At 50.3% G+C, this 19,624-nt stretch overlaps 1 protein-coding gene across 1 annotated transcript in view; it reads left to right on the top strand.

The window, feature by feature from the left end:
• LOC100585360 (misshapen-like kinase 1) overlaps window positions 1-19,624 on the top strand; it is a 31,851-nt gene that overhangs the window by 7,488 nt on the left and 4,739 nt on the right. Inside the window, 13 exon segments of the mRNA XM_030827078.1 lie at window positions 9,594-9,677; window positions 12,023-12,079; window positions 12,171-12,296; window positions 15,726-15,836; window positions 16,254-16,344; window positions 16,799-16,943; window positions 17,228-17,283; window positions 17,435-17,513; window positions 17,764-17,939; window positions 18,428-18,480; window positions 18,483-18,499; window positions 18,896-18,930; window positions 19,050-19,366. Coding sequence (XP_030682938.1) covers window positions 9,594-9,677; window positions 12,023-12,079; window positions 12,171-12,296; window positions 15,726-15,836; window positions 16,254-16,344; window positions 16,799-16,943; window positions 17,228-17,283; window positions 17,435-17,513; window positions 17,764-17,939; window positions 18,428-18,480; window positions 18,483-18,499; window positions 18,896-18,930; window positions 19,050-19,366 — 1,347 coding nt within the window.

Genomic DNA, 19,624 nt, shown 5'->3' with positions numbered 1-19,624 from the left:
AAATATGTGTCTGCTTTATTTACTCTTCACAAAATATGGTATCTAGACCTGTTTGTCTATGATGCCTCATAAGCTTGTTCTCTCCGAATTAGGAAGCCAAAAAAAGTGGTGAAAGTCAGATGATTCACAGTCTTTTTGAAAACCAGTAGCCATGTGCCTTTTACTTAAAATAACTTTCTTTTTACCTCACCAAAGCACAGCATGATAGGTTATGTTCAGTCCCTCTCTCTCTCCGTGTGTGTGTACATATATATGTATTTTATTTTAGATTGAGGGGGTACATGTGCAGGTTTGTTACATTGCTATATTGTGTGATGCTGAGGTTTGGGGTACAGTTGATCCCATCACTCAAGTAGTGGGCATAGTATACAATGGTTAGCTTTTCAGGCCTTGTCCCCCACCTGCCTCACCCCTCTCGGAGTCCCTAGTGTCTGTTGTTCCCATCTTTGTGTCTCTGTGTACTCTATGTTTAGCTCCCATTTATAAGTAAGAACATACAGTATTTGGTTTTCTGTTCCTGCCTTAGTTTGCTTAAGATAATGGCCTCCAGCTGCATCCATCTTGCTGCCAAGGACATGGTTTCCTTCTTCTTTATGGCTGTGTAGTATTTCATGGTGTATAGGTACCGTATTTTCTTTGTCCAGTCTATCATTGATGGGTATTTAGGTTCATCCCATGTCTTTGCTATTGTGACTAGTGTTGGAATGAACATGAGTGCACATGTCTTTTTGGTGCAATGATTTGTTTTCTTTTGGGTACATATCCAGTAATGAGATAGCTGGGTCAAATGGTAGCTCTGTTTGAAGATCTTTGAGAAATCTCCAAACTGCTTTCTACACTGGCTAAACTAATTTACATTTCCACCAGCAGTGTATAAGTGCTCCTTTTTCTCTACAGCCTCATCAGCATCTGTTATTTGTTTGACTTTTTAGTAGTCATTCTGACTAACGTGAGAAGGCATCTCATTGTGGTTTTTATTTGCATTTCTCTGTTGATGAGTGATGATCAACATTTTTTCATATGTTTGTTGGCCACTTGTATGTCTTCTTTTGAGAAGTGTCTATTCATGTCCTTTGCCCATTTTTTTAATGTGGTTGTTTTTTTGCTTGTTGATTTAAGTTTTTCTTATAGGTTCTGGATATTAGACACACTGTTTATGAATATTTCTCCCATTCTGTAAGTTGTCTACTCTGTTGATAGTTTTCTTTGCTGTGCAGAAGCTCTTTAGTTTAATTAGATTCCACCTCTTTTGGTTGTTATTGCAATTGCTTTTGGGGACTTAGCCAAAAATTCTTTGCCAAGGCCAATGTCGAGAACGGTATTTCCTAGGTTTTCTTCTATAATTTTAATAGTTTGAGGTCTTGCTTTTTTTTTTTTTTGGTGATGGAGTCACTCTGTCACCCAGGCTGGAGTGCAGTGGCGTGATCTCGGCTCACTGCAAGCTCCGCCTCCTGGGTTCACACCATTCTCCTGCCTCAGCCTCCCGAGTAGCTGGGACTACAGGCGCCCGCCACCAGCCTGGCTAATTTTTTTTTGTATTTTTAGTAGAGACGGGGTTTCACCATGTTATCCAGGATGGTCTCAATCTCCTGACCTCGTGATCCGCTCGCCTCAGCCTCCCAAAGTGCTGGGATTACAGGCATGAGCCACTGCACCTGGCTATTTTTTTTTTTTTTTGAGACTATTTTATTTTTTGTAGAGGAGTGGTTTCACTATGTTGCCCAGGCATATCTTGAACTCCTGGGCTCAAGTGATCCTCCCACCTCAGCCTCCCAAAGTGTTGGGATTACAGTTACAGGTGTGAGCCACTATGCCCAGCCTTTTTATCTTCTGATAATAACCCTTTAACTGGGGTGAGATGCTATCTCATTGGGTTTTGATTTGCATTTCTCCTATTATTAGTGATATTGAAGGATTATTATATTTAATAACAGCTTTATTGAAATTTATTTACATACCATAAAATTTACCCTTTTAAAATATTTTAGACCAGGCGTGGTGGCTTATGCCTGTAATGCCAGCACTTTGGGAGGCCAAGGCGTGCAGATCACTTGAACTCAGGAGTTCAAGACCAGCTTGGGCAACATAGTGAAACCCCATCTCTACAAAAAATATAAAAATTAGCCAGGTGTGGTGGTGTGTGCCCGTAGTCCCAGCTACTTGGGAGTTTGAGGCAGGAGGATTGCTTGAGTTCAGGAGGCGGAGGTTGCAGTGAGCTGAGATCACACCACTGCACTCCAGCCTCAGTAACAAAGTGAGACCGTGTCTGAAAAAACAAACTAACAAAAATTAAAATAAAATATTTTAAAGTGGTTTTTGGTATACTTACAGACTTATGCAACCATCTTCACTATCTAAGTTCAGAAGATAATAATCTTTTTATTATCCCCAAATGAAACCCAGGATGCATTAGCAGTCATTACCCATTTTCTCCTTCCTCCCAGCCTCTGGCAACCACTAATCTGCTTTTCTTCTCTTTAGATTTGCCTATTCTGGACATTACACATAAATGTAGCCACATAATATGTGGCCTTTTGTGACTAGCTTCTTTCATTAAGAATAATGTCTTCAAGGTTCATCCATGTTGCAACATCTGGCAGTAGTTTATTCCCTTTTTTTTTGTTTTTTTTTTTTTTTTTTTTTTTTTTGAGACAGAGTCTTGCTCTGTCCCCCAGGCTGGGGTGCAGTGGTGCTATCATAGGTCGCTACTGCCTTCAGCCCCTGGGCTCAAGGGCCCCTTCCACCTCAGCCTCCCATGTAGCTGGGACTACAGGTACATGCCATCATGCCTCACTAATTTTTTAAATTTTTTGTAGAGATGTGGTCTTACTATCTTGCCAAGGTTGGTCTCAAACCTGCCAAGCAGCCTCAAACCACTTGACCTGAAGTGATCCTCCCGCCTCTGCCTCCCAAAGCGCTGGGGTTATAGGCATGAGCCACCATACCTGGTCTTCATTTCTTTTTATTGCCAATATCATTCTATATATAGATATACCACATTTATCTATTCATCAGTTGATGGATATTTGGGTTGCTTCTACTTTTTGGTTATTAATAATCCTCCTGTGGGCATCCACCTACATATTTTTGTGTGGATATATGTTTTCAGTTTTCTTGAGTATCTACCTAGAAGTGGAATGGCTGGATGATATGGTAACTCATTGTTTAACATTTGAGGAACTGCCAAACTGTTTTCCAAAGTGGCTGGACCATTTTACATTAGCAGCAGTGTATGACAATTTCAGTTTCTCCCTGCCCTCATCAACACTTTTGACTGTCCATCCTTTTCTAGATGGGGTAGGGAGGTGATCTCACTCTGTTGCCCAGGCTGAAGTACAGTGGCATGATCATAGCTCACTGCAGCCTCGAACTCTTGGATTTACAGGATCCTCCTGCCTCAGCCTCCTGAGGGAAATACAAATCAAAACCACAATGAGATACCACTTCACACCTACTAGGATGGCTCTAATCAAAAGGATGGACAGGCTGGGTACAGTGGCTCACTCCTGTAATCCTGCACTTTGGGAGGCCGAGGTGGGTGGATCACTTGAGGTCAGGAGTTTGAGACTGGCCTGGACAACATGGTGAAATCCTGTCTCTACTAAAATACAAAAAATTAGCCAAGTGTGGTGGTGGCGGGCACCTGTAATCCCAGCTATTCAGGAGAGGGAGGCAAGAGAATCACTTGAACCCAGGAGGTGGAGGTTGCAGTGAGCTGAGATTGCACCACTGCACTCTAGCCTGGGCAATAGAATGAGACTAAGTCTTAAAAAAAAAAAAAAAGATGGACAGAGTCAGGCATGGTGCCTCACCCCTGTAATCCCAGCAGTTTGGGAGGCCAAAGCAGGTGGATCTCTTTAGCTCAGGATTCGAGAACAGCCTGGGCGACATGGTGAAACCCCGTCTCCATAAAAAGTACAAAAATTGGCTGAGTGCAGTGGCTCACACCTATAATCCCAGCACTTTGGGAGGCCGAGGCAGGTGGATCACGAGGTCAGGAGTTCGAGAGCAGTTTGACCAACATGGTAAAACCCCGTCTTTACTAAAAATACAAAAAATTAGCCAGGTGTGGTGGTGCGCACCTGTAATCCCAGCTACTTGGGAGGCTGAAGCAGGAGAATCGCTTGAACCCGGGAGGCGGAGGTTGCAGTGAGCCAAGATCATGCCATTGCACTCCAGCCTGGGTGACAGAAACTCTATCTCAAAAACAAAAGAAAAATCAACTCCTCAAACATCCACCCTTTTTGGCTTCTTCCTCTCCGTAATCATGAACAATCTTCCCTATTTTGAAAACCCTATTTTCTGACTTCGCTGCCAGCTCTAGCTGTCATCTGATTTTCCCCCTTCCTCTCAAGGTTAGACTTCTCCAGAAAGGGTGCTGCCCTCATTTCCTCAGCACATCCCTGTCTCCTCCAGCCCCCGCTGTCTGCCCTCTGCTCACACAGTGGCAGTTCCCAGTGGTTTCCTAGCTGCTGAGGTCAGTGGGATTTTTTTCAGTGCCCTCTGGCTGCTCTGCTGCATTCGAGGCCATCACTCCCCTTATACCCCCTGCAGCCTCCATGACCATCTCCTCTTCTGGCGTGTGTTCTGCTGCTCTCACATGTTGCCCATGGCCATCCACACTCTCCCTGAATATCTTGTTTGTATCTCCAACTCTCACACTCACAAATGCCTGTAAATTGTATTTACAGATCCTTGTTTCTAACTGCCCAGTAGAATGTACCTGTGTATCCTTTAACATCCCCGATTCAACATTCAAACCCAGACTGCTCTCCCACAGCACAGCATGACAATAGAATGTACCTGTGTATACTTTAACATCCCCAGTTCAACATTCAAACCCAGACTGCTCTCCCACAACACAGCATGGTCTTCACCACTCTTTTTTCTTTTCTTTTTTTTTTTTTTTTTGAGAAGGAGTCTCACTCTTTCACCCAGGCTGGAGTGCAGTGGCGCGATCTCGGCTCACTGCAACCTCCGCCTCCTGAGTTCAAGCAATTCTCCTGCCTCAGCCTCTCGAATAGCTGGGTTTACAGGTGTCCACCACCATACCCAGCTGATTTTTGTATTTCTTAGTAGAGACCGGGCTTCAGAATGTTGGCCAGGCTGGTCTCGAACTCCTGACCTCAGATGATCCGGCCTCCTCAGCTTCCCAAAGTGCAGGGATTACAGACATGAGCCATCACGCCCAACCCTAAAGTGGACTTTTTACACAATCCAGCCCCCTCTTAGCTTGTGGGAGGGGAATGAAGCCTCAAACAGTTAAATACTTGCACAGAGACACACGACTAGTGCCAGAGTTGAAAACCCCCTCCCGTGCTCTTTCCGCCACACCAAGCAGCATTTCAGCAGCTTTCGTGCTTTCGGCTTCTGTTATGATATATAATCGTAGACTGCCACATTTTCATATTTGAGTACTTGGCCAATCTATAAAATTATAAGGTTTTATATTTCTCATATATCGGTGAGCTCCCTTTTGTGTCTAATTCAGGAGTTACTACATAGTTTGTGCTCAAGGAATATGTAATGGATGAATGAAATGAGATACGATTACCTTACAGGTTTTCCCTGCTTAGGGCTTAGCCCAGTGCAGGGCAAATGGAGGCACTCACTCAGAAGATATTTAGTGGTTGGATAATAACGGGGCATCGTTAAATATCAGGCTGAGGTGTTGGGACTCTCTAAGCACTGGGGAGCCCCGCTACCAGTTCTGGGCAGAAGAGTAAAATCAGGAAAGCGCCATTTTGGAAGAATTAAATCAGTGGCAGCAGAAGGAAGACATGGGGGAGGTTAGAGCTCCAGGAGGGAGGACATGAGGGATTGGTCTGAGGTGGTGGACAAGCAAAGCACATTTTGAAGGCAGAAAGGACAGGGTGGCTGCAATACAGGAAAGGGAGGAGGAAGAGGATTAGGCAGAGACTGGACTGTGGTGGGAAAGCAGTGCTGCTATTGTAACATGGAGCATCTGGGTGGGGAGGGGGGGTGAGAGACCACAACCAGAGTGCCACGTGCGGGACCCCAGCTTGCTTCTCTGAATCACCCTTTCCAGTAGGAGTTTTCAGGGAACTGACTTGAAACCCATTAAATGTCGATATCTGAACCCGGGGTGTCTGACTTCAAATATTCCTTCATCCCTCAGTGCCGCCCAAACATAGGGAAAGGAGACAGATTGGGAGTCAAGGTTACAAAATTAAAATGTACTTGTAGTAATTTGAGTTCATGGTGACAGATCATTATAGCTCTAACAGGCCCACAGTATTTTCCGTCTTAGATTAGGAGTGTTCAGAAAATTATGACCATAGGTCCTTTTTCCTGTCTCCCTCCATCTCGGAAAGAACTACAGTTTGATTCAAGAAAGGATTTTCCAGCAGTCAGTTCAGAGGCCCCAGAATGGATGAGTGCTTCTGTTGGGCAGCTCTGTAGGGAACTCTATGGTCTTTGAGCCTCTAATCTAGAACTGAAGACAAATGAGATGAATTTTTTCAGGTTCCTTCCAGCTCTCAGGGTCAGAAAGACCTCTCGTTAGCCCCCTGCATTGCAGTGACAATACCTCTCTTTCCTGGGGATCCTACTGTGATTTATACCTATTAAATATTGTTTTAGCTGTGCATGCTGGGTCATGCCTATAATATTAATGTGTTAGGAGGCTGAGGTGGGAGGATTGCTTGAGCCTAGGAGTTCCAGGCTACAGTGAGCTGTGATCATGCCACTGCACCCCTGCCTGGGCAACAGAGCAAGATCTGACTCTAAAAAAAAAAAAAAAATTAGGCCGGGCACAGTGGTTCACACCTATAATCCCAACACCTTGGGAGGCTGAGGTGGGTGGATCACCTGAGGTCAGGAGTTTGAGACCAGTCTGACCAACATGGTGAAACCATGTCTCTACTAAAAATACAAAATTAGCTGGGCGTGATGGCACACCCCTGTGGTCCCAGCTACTTGGGAGGCTGAGACAGGAGAATCATTTGAACCCAGGAGGTGGAGGTTGCGGTGAACCAAGATCTTGCCATTGCACTCCAGCCTGGGCAACAAGAGCAAAATTCCATTTCAAAAAAAAAAGAATAAATTTGTTAAGATTTTTTTTTTCTGACACAGAGTCTTGCTCTTTCGCTCAGGCTGGAGTGCAGTGGTGTGATCTCGGCTCACTGCAACCTCCACCTCCTGGGTTCAAGCGATTCTCCTGCCTCAGCCTCCCAAGTAGCTGTGACTATAGGTGCCTGCCACCACGCCCGGCTAATTTTTTGTATTTTTAGTAGAGATGGGGTTTCACCGTGTTAGCCAGGATGGTCTCGATACCCTGACCTCTTGATCTGCCCGCCTCAGCCTCCCAAAGTGCTGGGATTACAGGTGTGAGCCACCATGCCTGGCCAAGATTTTTTTTTCGTAACTTTAGCTGAAGCCAAATAATTGAATGTAGACCCACAAAGTTCTTGGTCTGGTCAGCCCAGTCCCCTTCAGAGCACAGAGAAGGAACCCCCTTCAGCTCTGTCATTACTTCCTCCCAAGCCGGCTGGGGTGTTTTTTCAGGCTGCTGCGTGCCAGGCCTCAGCAAGGTGCTAGACATTATGGGTGAGCAAGGAGGGCTCAGTTCCTTTCTCCAGTGAATTAGACAAGTAAATGTAGAGTCACAATGCCTCGTGGTACATGCTCTGATAGGGCACGCACAGGGTGCCAGGGGCACATCTCCGCTTTCCAGCTCCTCTTTGAGAAAATGGAAAAAGTGCACAGTGAGGACATTTTTTAAAAGCCTTGGGCTGGTGTCTCTCTGGTCTTCAACACGCACAAGTCATCTTCCTTGGGCTTATTATTTCAGTGGATGAAGTGCTTTTATTGGCATGGATGTGGGGTTTTTTGGTGGGATTGTTTTTTTCTCCCAGAAACCCTATATTAGCTTTCAAAATCAAGGAGAAGGGAGTTTTAGATTATATGCTTTTAGGATTATCAGCACAGAGGCCACGTGTTGCCAGGAGAGTTTATTCGTAAGTGCCATCCTCACTTTCTGCCTCTGCTTGGTCCCCGCAGTGGTGGGGACGGGCCTGCCATGTGAAACACCAGAACTGTCGGCTCTGAGGCAGGCGTGGTGGCTAACATCTGTAATCTCAGTACTTTGGGAGGCCAAGGCAGGAGGACTGCTTGAACTCAGAAGTTTGAGAACAGCCTCGGCAACATAGTGACACCCTGTTTCTACTAAAAATAAAAAAAAATTAGCCAGGAGTGGTGGTGCATGCCTTTGGTCCCAGCTCTTCAGGAGGCTGAGGTGGGAGGATTGCTTGAGCCCAGGAGACTGAGGCTGCAGTGAGCTATGATTATACCACTGCATCCAGCCTGGGTGACAGAGTGAGACCCAGTCTCAAACGAAAAAAAAAGAGCCATCATTCTGCAGGAGGTGCAGGAGTGTGGACAGTACTGAGCTGTATCTCTCTTCAGCTTGCAGCTCCACCTTCCAACTTCTTTCTCTCAAAAAAATAAAAGGTTCTGCCAGGAGGGTGTTGGTGGCCTCCCGACAGCAGCTGTGTTGCTGAGGCCAGGCCTGCCTGCTCTTGGTCCATGGGAAGGGCGAGCCTCTTTACAGGCTTTGTTCAAGCCCTCCGGGCCCTCTCCTCCTGGTACTGCTTGGCTCAAAAAAGTAGGAACAGAAAGTTCTCCCTTCTCAGAGGCCCTTTCTCATCATCACCTGCTCACTCCCTCCCTCCAGGTCCCTTTGCCCCTGATTGCCTCAAACCCTGGCCTGGAAGCCCTCAGTCTCAGGGGGACTTGGAAGAGGGAAGGACAAGAGGATTGTGGCCCTGAAGTTCCTGCTCCCTGCTAGCTTTCCTCATCCCTGCTTTTAAGAAGTAAGATAATAATAATGGTCATTAACTTTTATTGGGCACACGCTCTGGCGCCAGGAACCATCTGAAGCATTTGATGGGCATTTCTTCACTTAAAATGTGAGTACCAACCCCAGAGGAAGGTACTCGGGCACCCTTATTTTGCAGATGAGGATACAGATGCAGTTTCTCGGTGGATTTGAAATTGGGAACATGTCTTTGAAAAGCCATCTGGGTTCTGACTTCCACGTTCTTTCATTTCTTTTTTTTTTTTTTTTTTTTTTTTTGAGACAGAGTCTCGCTCTGTCACCCAGGCGGGAGTGCAGTGGCGCAATCTTGGCTCACTGCAAGCTCCACTTCCCAGGTTCAAGCCATTCTCCTGCCTCAGCCTCCCGAATAGCTGGGATTACAGGCGCCCACCACCATGCCCGGCTAATTTTTTGTATTTTTAGTAGAGACAGGGTTTCACCGTGTTAGCCAGGATGGTCTTGATCTCCTGACCTCGTGATCCACCCGCCTCGGCCTCCCAAAGTGCTGGGATTACAGGCATGAGCATCGCACCTGGCCACTCACTTCTTCCAACTTTTCCCATAAAACATTCATTCAACCAATCCAGGAAAAGGGCAGCCAGCCACCAGGGTTCCTGCCATGTGCCCTCCTGATGTGCTGGTGTTCACTCTCATATCTTGACTGGATACCACTTTACCCCCCTCTAGCTCTGTAATCCTTTTCTAAAGTCCTGACACAGTATTCTTCTGTCTCCCTCCTGTCCCCTGCCCCTAGGACCCTGCTGGGATCTTTGAGCTTGTGGAGGTGGTCGGCAATGGAACCTACGGACAGGTGAGATGAATGGTGTGGAAGTATGACGTCCACATCTGCAGGGCACTCTTGGGAGGAGCGGAAGGAAGTAGGTTTCTGATCTGCAGGTCTGAGAGGGGCTATGGGAGATGCCAGAGGCTGGAAAGGTAGAGGGGGGGAGAGGAAAGAGCACCCAGGAGGAGGCACTGTCGATGCCTCTCTCTACCTGAGTGCAGAGCCAGTCCCGGACATGGTGGGAACAGGCCAGCAGCCAGGCAGGGTGGCCTGCAGCAGTTAGAGCAGGTGGAAGGGCATATGGCCTTGTGTGTCAGAACTCTCCTGGGATTCAGAGAGAGCTAAGGCCAGAGCTGTGGGTTTGGCCTCTCCCTGGACCACAGAGAGACCCAGGACTTTGAGGTAGTGGGACCTAATGGGTGGCCTTCTGCAGAGGGGAAGTGACCTGTGCTCCCACAGCTGGCCTGCTGGAACCAGAGCTCAGGCTTCCTGCTTTTGAGGTGCCTCTGTCCCTGACAGAAGTGGCATGTTCTCAGCCACCGATGGTAGCTTTTAGGTTGGCCAGCCCCGCCCTCTCGTGTGGCCTGACCACACTGCTCACACTTGGATGGGGGGAGCCACTCTAGCAGGGAGTGAGGATGCTCAGGGTGAATGCTGCCTCTGACTGGAACCCCCTGGGGCCCGTGGCATTTTCATCTCCAGACAAAGTGCTGGATACTGTCACAAGTCTCTTCTGCATCTCTAGCCCCATGTTTCCTGTGTCACTGAGACCACCTGCCTTTCTCTTACGCTCCTTCTCTTGCAAACTTTGGGGAAACAGGCACCCCACCCGCAATCTCTTGCCTTGTTGTTGCCATGGGAATAGTGGTGCCGTGTGCTCCTGCATCTCTGGGCTTGGGGTCTTGAATGGCTGAGGAAAAAAATTACCCATGGGCTGGCAAAGCCAGTCCATCCCCATGAGGGGCCACCTTCCTCCATCCTGCTCCTCCCCGGGAAGCCTTTGGGCTTTCCTCTCCAAGCCTTAGATGCTCCCACTAGGAATTTCAGAAGGATGTTGGGGTAGGAGGGCAGTGGCTGGGAGACACTCAAGAAGAGGAAGTTTCTTCCCACTAGGACTGGTGACAGGAGCATTAGCACATGTCGGCTGGCCCCTCTGTGTTTCTCTGAGTTCCCTAAAATCTCAGCTCTGTCTCTGTTCTTTCCCTATCGACAAGAATAAAAAGCTTTGTGGGTGAAGTTGATTCTGGGAGAGGCCTCCTGTCCAGAGTTGGTGAGTCAGGAAAGCACTGCAGCATTTTGTCTTGCTTAGGAGAAAAGGGTGAGGCAAAGCCCCTCCCTCCCTAGTCTCCTTCTCCTACTCCCTCCATCCTCCATTAGGGTGGAGAAGCATCTTTCATGCCCTGCTCTAACTTTCAGTCTATAGAAAGTCCAAGCCAGAGAGGCTGGAACAGAACATAAATGTTTCTCCCTCATCTGTCTTGAGTGTTTATGGGAGGAGACCCTTCGTCATTGTTGAGCCTGTAACTTGGAAGTCCACTGTCGGTGGTTTTTCTGTTGGCCATGATGGCTCAGGAGCGCTCTCCTCTGTCCACTCCGATGAACAGCACATTCACTGAGGTGTGTAGCCACAATGAGGGGTGCTTTCTTTTTTTTTCTTTCTTTTTTTCTTTTCTTTTCTTTTCTTTTTTTTTTTTTTTTTTTTTTTTGTTTTTGAGATGGCGTCTCATTTTGTCCCCCAGGCAGGAGTGCAGTGGCACGGTCTCGGCTTGCCTCCCAGGTTCAAGCAATTCTCGTGCCTCAGCCTCCTGAGTAGCTGGGATTATAGGTGCCCACCATGACACCCAGCTAATTTTTGTATTTTTAGTAGAGACGGGGTTTCTCCATGTTGGCCAGGCTGGTCTCGAACTCCTGGTCTCAAATGATCTGCCTGCCTTGGCCTCCCAAAGTGTTGGGATTACAGGTGTGAGCCACAGTGCCCAGCTAAGGGGCACTTTGTAAGATAGAAAGCCGTCGGGACGGGCGTGCCGGCTCATACCTGTAATCCCAGCACTTTGGGAGGCTGTGGGTGGATCATGAGGTCAGGAGATCAAGACCATCCTGGCTAATATGGTGAAACCCCGTCTCTACTAAAAATACGAAAAATTAGCCAGGCGTGGTGGCGGGTGCCTGTAGTCCCAGCTATCTGGGAGGCTGAGGTAGGAGAATGGCGTGAACCCGGGAGGTGGGGTTTGCAGTGAGCTGAGATCCTGCCACTGCACTCTAGTCTGGGCAACAGAGCGAGACTCTGTCTCAAAAAAAAAAAAAAAAAAAAGAAAACAGTTTAAAGCTGTGTCTCCTAGAGTCAAGCCCTCTCTACGTTCAGTTCTCTGAGCATAGACTCAGATCCTTCTGTCCTGCAGGGTCAGCATGTCAAGTCTGGGCAGCTGGCTGCCATCAAGGTCATGGATGTTATGGAGGTAGGGAGTGGAGCTGGGCAGTGGGAGGGTCGGACCAGCGAGAAGGGAGTGTGGAGGGAGTCTCAGGGCTCAGCTCCTCCCATTTGCCTAGGACGAGGAGGAAGACATCAAACAGGAGATCAACATGCTGAAAAAATACTCTCACCACCGCAACATTGCCACCTACTATGGAGCCTTCATCAAGAAGAGCCCCCTGGGAAACGATGACCAGCTCTGGGTGAGAAACACCCCCCTGCCTGCCCTCCCCCCATTCCCTGTCTCCAGGCTGTTCACTAGGACTCAGTATCAGTGCCCAGCATCTCTCCTTGCCAGCTACCCTCCCTTCGGTCTACCCAGCCTCCCCTGTACCTGGACCCAGAGGGGCCTCCTGCCTCATGGATGGACCCGCATTCCAGCCCCCATGAATTGCAGCATCTCGTCCTTTGAGTGTTTTGTGGGGAGGGGTCCTGGCATTTGCCCCAACCCTTCCCCTAACCAGTATCTCACACTGTGTGATCGGCTCTTAATAAATAAATATAATTTTGGCAAAGGCTAGAGAGACTGTGGGGAGGCGGTCCATCAGTTTTCCTGCCTTTGAGCATAGCTCCTGGGAAAGCAACAGAACCAAAATATTTGTGGGAGATAACAGGGCCCAGACCCCTCCCGGCACCCCAGATGCTACAGTGCACCCAGCCCTTCTACGTCATCATTCAAACCAGAGCCTGCTGCAGAGCTTGGGGCCTCCCCCAAATTCCTCCTGCCCGGCCCAGAACATTCCTAAGAGTCATTCCTCTCCCTAGCCTGGGCACTGGTGCTGACATGTTCCCCCAGCCTCACCCTTTGTGGTACTGAGCCCAGTCCCTGAGGATGGAGCAGCAGGGAGTGTGGCAATGGCTGTCAGGAGTTTTGGCGCTGACGCCAGGTCTCCCCTCCCAGCAGCTATTCAGATGACAAGCACTTACTAAGCACTTCTGTATACTCTGTATAGATGAGCACAAGCCATGGTCCTGGCCTCCAAGGCCCTTTGGCTTTTTGGGAACACACACTCAAGCACACAAAGAAAGGGAGAAAGGTGACAGGGAGGTCTACCTGCCAGGTGTGTGTGGTGGAGATTGTGGTGGGCTAGAGGCATTAGTGGCCAGGCGCCCCCTTCTGGACCTGTTGGGCACAGGTCCTCCCCTCCTCTCACTGTGCTCTGCTTTCCAAGGAGTAGGCACATGCAAATTACTTTTATTGCATATGCAAATATATGTGTCCATCCAGCCTTTTCCTGCGTTGGATGTGGCTTTTAGTGAAAACTTGGACAAGCATGCTGATTCCCAGGAAGACTGGTTGGAGCCATCTTCTCTGCCTCCAGGTCTCAGCTGCTCTCCCTGGGAGGTGCAGACCCAGAGCCCTCTTCATCTCCTGGCCTTGTTACTCTCTGTGCTGGAGGAGTTTCTCTCAGGGTCTTCCCAGGTTCCCTGTTGCAGCTATCTAGGTAGACCCTACGTACTCTTTCTGTCTCTAGCAGACTTGGAGAATCACTGATTCTTAGCCCCTTTTCTGCTTCTAAGTCAAGGACTGGCAAACTTTTTCTTTTTTTTTTTTTTTTTTTTTTTGAGACGGAGTCTCGCTCTGTCGCCCAGGCTGGAGTGCAGTGGCGCAATCTCGGCTCACTGCAAGCTCCGCCTCCCGGGTTCACGCCATTCTCCTGCCTCAGCCTCTCCGAGTAGCTGGGACTACAGGCGCCCGCCACCACGCCCGGCTAATTTTTTTTTGTATTTTTAGTAGAGACGGGGTTTCACTGTGGTCTCGATCTCCTGACCTCGTGATCCGCCCGCCTCGGCCTCCCAAAGTGCTGGGATTATAAGCGTGAGCCACCGTGCCCGGCCCTGGCAAACTTTTTCTGTGAAAGGCCAGATAGTAAATATTTCAGGCTTTGCGGGTCATATTTGCTGTCCCAGCTGCTCAGTTCTGTTATTGCACCACGAAAGCAGAAATAGACAGTACGTAAACAAATGAGCATGGCTATACCCCCAACACCTTCACAGGTCACTCACATTTCAATGTTTTTTCACTTTCACATGTCATAAAATAAGATTCCTTTTTTTGTTTTTTCCCACAACCATTTAAAAATGTAAAAACCAGGCCAGATGCAATGGCTCAAGCCTGTAATCCCAGCACTTTGGGAGGCTGAGGTGGGTGGATCACCTGAGGTCAGGAGTTCAAGACCAGCCTGGCCAACATGGTGAAACCCGGTCTCTACTGAAAATACAAAAATTAGCCAGGCGTGGTAGCGGGCACCTGTAATCCCAGCTACTTGGGAGACTGAGGCAGGAGAATCGCTTGAACCTGGAAGGCAGAGGCTGCAGTGAGCTGAGATCGTGCCACTGCACTCCACTCTGGGCAACAGAGTAAGACCCTGTCTCAAAAAAAAAAAAGTAAAAACCATTCTTGACTTGCTGACCATACAGAAGCAGGCCTTGGGCCAGCCCCGATCCAAAACAGAAGTTCTTTTTTTTTTGGAGACAGCGTCTCGCTCTGTCACGCAGGCTGGAGTGCAGTGGTGTGATCTCGGCTCACTGCAACCTCTGCCTCCTGGGTTCAAGCGATTCTCCTGCCTCAGCGTCCTGAGTAGCTGGGATTACAGGCGCCCACCACCACGCCAGGCTAATTTTTTGTATTTTTAGTAGAGATGGGGTTTCACCATGTTAGCCAGGATGGTCTCGAACTCCTGACCTCGTGATCTGCCCGCCTCGGCCTCCCAAAGTGCTAGGATTACAGGCATGAGCCACTGCGCCTGGCCCAAAGCAGTAGTTTTTTTTGTTTTGTTTTGTTTTGTTTTTTTGAGACAGAGTCACACTCTGTCACCCAGGCTAGAGTTCAGTGGCACAATCTCGGCTCACTGCAAGCTCCGCCTCCCGGGTTCATGCCATCCTCCTGCCTCAGCCTCCCAAGTAGCTGGGACTACAGGCGCCTGCCACCACGCCCGGCTACTTTTATATATATATATATTTTTTTTTTTTTTTTTTTTTTTCTAGAGACGGAGTTTCACCGTGTTAGCCAGGATGGTCTTGAACTCCTGACCTCGTGATCCACCTGCCTCAGCCTCCCAAAGTGTTGGGATTACAGGCATGAGCCACCGCACCCTGCTGTAAAGCAGTAGTTCTTAACCACTTTAGGGTTTGTAATCCCAATGAGAATCTGATGAAAGTACTAGACCCTTCCTCAAAGAAAATGCATATACCTGCATCATTTTGTCTACAGTTTCAGGGATTCCTTGGACTCCTACCCTAAACCCAGCCCCACCCTGCCAGTTCTTTTCCATCTGTATTCCTTCTCCCCCCTCTCTTTTTTTTTTCCTTTTTTTGAGACAGAGTCTTGCTCACCATGTTTCACTGTGTTAGCCAGGATGGTCTTGAACTCCTGACCTCTGGTGATCTGCCTGCCTCAGCCTCCCAAAGTGCTGGGATTACAGGCATGAGCCACCACACCTAGACTTTTTCCCTCTCTCTCTTGACTTCAGGAAATCCTGTGGCCTTTGTGAGGCTTCTGTGGCCCTTGCTCTCTAATTCATACCAGTTCTAGCCCCAAGGTCTCTGGTCCTCCTCTAGGAGTCTAGTGGGGGATCGGGACAGGGGAGGGGGGCGGTTGTCTGACTCATACTTTTTCTTTCGGTACCTAGCTGGTGATGGAGTTCTGTGGTGCTGGTTCAATGACTGACCTGGTAAAGAACACGAAGGGCAACGCCCTGAAGGAGGTCTGTATCACCTATATCTGCAGGGAGATCGTCAGGGTGAGTTCAAGGCCCCTCCTCTTGTCTTCTCCTCTGCTACCCTGGCTGGAGCTTCTCCGTGAGCAAAGATCCTCCCTGCACCGGGAGGAGACATCACTCCCCTCTTTAGGGAGCAGCAGGCCTGATGCGGGTGGGATGTGGAAGCACGGTCCCCACCTTGAGAAGTCTCAGGCTGTTGGAGGAGACAAACTCCTGTTTCCAAGCTCTGCCGCTTCTCCACCTATTCACCTGCAGCCACCTCTCTGAGGAAGCTCTCCAGGACAGCTCAGCTTGCTTGGGCTCCTGGTGGAGAGGATCTGCTCCTTCAGCCCAGCCCTGTCCAGACTGATTGCTCCTCGTCCCCTCAACTCGCTCCCCACTTACTCTTTCCCACCCCATCCAACACCATGGCTAATTTTCCCTGCTTTCCTGTCCCAGGGTCTGGCCCATCTCCATGCACACAAGGTGATCCATCGAGACATCAAGGGGCAGAATGTGCTGCTGACAGAGAATGCTGAGATCAAGCTAGGTGTGCCAGCTCCTTCTGAGGCTGACGGGGCCCTTTCACCTCCAGAACAGAGAATGAGGGGCCCCTTTTTCCCCTCTGGTGGCTCAGGCCCAACTCCCTCCCCTTTCCCCTCTCCCACTGGAATGCCCTGCCTCCTGCTGCAAATCCCTCAGGAAGCTCTTCACCTGTCACCTGTTATGGGCCAGGTGCTTGGCAGGTTGCTCTGGGAAGATGGGATCTGATGACCCTCCTGCCTGGGATGCTGTCCATGATCCTTTTACCTGGGTTTTTCTCTAAGATGCAGGAAGATGGAATTGGGTTCTTCAGGATGGTGGGGTAAAGGAGGGTGCTGGGGTGTCTGGGTCGGGCCAGGACCACAGCTGGCTCAGGCAAGTCCTGTGTGTGCATGCAGGGATGTGAGGCAAGGGAGCAGAGGTGACTCCCCACGCTGACCCCTCCCTCTGTGTCTTCACAGTGGATTTTGGGGTGAGTGCTCAGCTGGACTGCACCGTGGGCAGCCGGAACACTTTCACTGGGACTCCCTACTGGATGGCTCCAGAGGTCATCGCCTGTGATGAGAACCCTGATGCCACCTACAGTTACAGGATATGGAGTGGAAAGTTGGGAGCATGGGGGCTGCCAAGGGCAGGAAGCAATATGGGGACCTTGGGGCCTGAGCAGGCTGGGGAACAGAGGAAGTTCAGATGATGTTAGCAGTGAGGGGCTGGGGAACACTAATGGCAAGGCAAGTGTGGGTGGGAAGATGGGATGGGTTGGAGGGCACTGCTGCAGGAAGGGGTGTGGCCCAGGAAGGCTCCTGAGAGGCCAGGATGGTGGGTGAAGAGATGTTGCAGGGCACAGTTGTCAGCAATATTCACTTGTTCCTTCTCTCCCGTCTGTAGAGTGACATTTAGTCTCTAGGAATCACAGCCATCGAGATGGCAGAGGGATCCCCCGTAAGTTCTGAGTCTGCCGGGGAATAGGAGGAGAGGGAAGAGAAGGGCCCAGAGAGTGGCTGTAGGGAGGAGGTGGGTCCTGGGACCCTGCCGAGGAAGGGTCCTGTAGCTCCCAGTGCAGTGAAAGGGACTGAGGGCATCTCTTCTGTGTCCAGCTCTGTGTGACATGCACCCCATGCGAGCCCTCTTCCTCATTCCTCGGAACCCTCCGCGCAGGCTCAAGTCCAAGAAGTGGTAGGTCTGAGAGTGTGGGCTCTGGGAAGGAAGGTCCCTGGACAAGGCCATCCCCACCTTCATACCCTCTGTGCTCAGGCTTGGATCTCACCAGAGAAGAGATTTTGGGGGGCAGAGGGCGGTGACTGGTGTTGGGATATGAAGATAGGAGGGATGTCAAGGTGGCTTGTAGATGAGTGATCCACCCTCTTCCTCCTGCACCCATCCCTTCTGAGGGGACCCTCCCAGTGTGAGCCACCACTGTTTCCAGGTCTGAGAAGTTCATTGACTTCATTGACACATGTCTCATCAAGACTTACCTGAGCTGCCCACCCACGGAGCAGCTACTGAAGTTTCCCTTCATCTGGGACCAGCCCACGGAGCGGCAGGTCCACATCCGGCTTAAGGACCACATTGACCGATCCTGGAAGAAGCGAGGTGAGAAAGGTCAGTGGGCAGGCTGGAGGGGGCAAGTACTAGGGGACACTCCAGCCTGGTTCCTCTCTGCCAGCCCTGCTCACTCCTGGCTCCCCTTCCTTCTCCCCTCCTTGGCCGCAGCTCTCCCTGTCCAAGGAGATGGTTCTCAAACTTGCAACGCCTGAGGGGCTTTCCCTCCTTTCCCTTCCAATCTGAATCAGCCTTCCAAAGGAGGACCGGCCTTTCACATCCTTACAAAAGCTCCATGTTAAGCACATGCATATGTGAGCACAAGCACAGGCTCTGCCAGACCTCACCTGCCCTGGGACCCAGTCCCAGTCCCCATCCAGGCCCACACCTGAGACCCACTGTCCTCCCATTGCCCCCAGGAAGTGGGTGGGGCCCCTCATGCCTGCCCACCCAGACAGACCTTCTGGTTATCCCCACCCAAGATTTCTCTAGCCCACGGTGGGGTCTGGGGCACTGGGTGAGCTAACTGCAGTGGTCTCCCCCTGCAGAGGAGACAGAATATGAGTACAGCAGCAGCGAGGAGGAAGATGACAGCCATGGAGAGAGGAGGGAGAGCCAAGGTAGGCCTGGCAGGCACAGTGGGGGTTGGGGGGTCATCACTGAGTGGGGGGTCTACAGTGGTGCTTGGCTTTGGGGACTCTTGTCCTGGGGGTGGTGGGCACAAAGAGGTAGAGACTCCTAAAAACCAAATTCCTGAGTGCTGAGAAGTGGAATGACTGAGCAAGAGCTGGGGAGAGAGCAACTCCGGGGTGAATGTGGGACGCGGCAGTAATAGGAAAGGAGGACAGGACTGAAGACCGGGCAGAAGGGGACGGTAAGTCTCCTGGCCACCTGGGCGTGGCCAGAGGCAGAGGCTTTGATCCAGTTAAAGCACCCACTCAGGCGGGACCACGGGGTTGAGAGTGGGAACCAACAGAGTTGTGACCCCAACACTTCTTTGTGCCACCGCTGCCCAGCTCCATCATGAACGTGCCCAGAGAGTCGACTCTATGAGTTCGGGTTTTTGTTTGTTGTTTGGTGGGGTGTGGAGAGTGGAAGGTGTCTAGCTAAGCCCACCATACAGTCAGTCTCACCATACAGCAGTCAGTCTCACAGCCTCTCTCGTCACAGCTACCGGCTGTTTACCTGAGCCCAGCCCTGCGGGTCCTTGGATGGGGATGGGTATAGTTGCAGAAACAAGCGGAAGCCGGTCTCTCTCACCACCCTCCGTGAAGAGCTCCCCTCCTTGGAGCTCCCCTCCCTGTCCACGGAGGGACAGTGCTGACACGATGTCCGGTATGGTTCTTAAGACCACCTGGATCTCCCCACAGCAACAGCGGTGGGAGCGGGAGCAGCGGAAGCTGCAGGAGAAGGAGCAGCAGCGGCGGCTGAAGCACACGCAGGCTCTGCGGCGGGAGGAGGAGCGGCGGCAGGCGGAGCGCGAGCAGGTAGAGCGCCGCACCCATATCCCTGCCCTCCTGCCCTCCTGCTCCTGCTGCCCCTGCTTCCCGTGCCCTTCCCCCTTCTCTCCCCCACCCCCAGATTCCTCCTGTCTTTTCTAGCTTCACTCTTTCTCTCCGTTTTCTCCCACCCTTCAACCCCAACCCTGGCCCCCTCCCTCCTCCTTCCCTGCCTCATTCCCATCTCTTTACCCCATCCCTGACTCTCCCTGGCCGCTTCCTCATCCCCCCTCATTCCCTGTGCCC

This window comes from Nomascus leucogenys, chromosome 14 (genome assembly GCF_006542625.1).
Source record: "Nomascus leucogenys isolate Asia chromosome 14, Asia_NLE_v1, whole genome shotgun sequence".
NCBI classification, from domain to species: domain Eukaryota; kingdom Metazoa; phylum Chordata; class Mammalia; order Primates; family Hylobatidae; genus Nomascus; species Nomascus leucogenys.
Note: the sequence above shows the minus strand (reverse complement) of the source record. Positions and strands in the feature narration are given on the sequence as shown.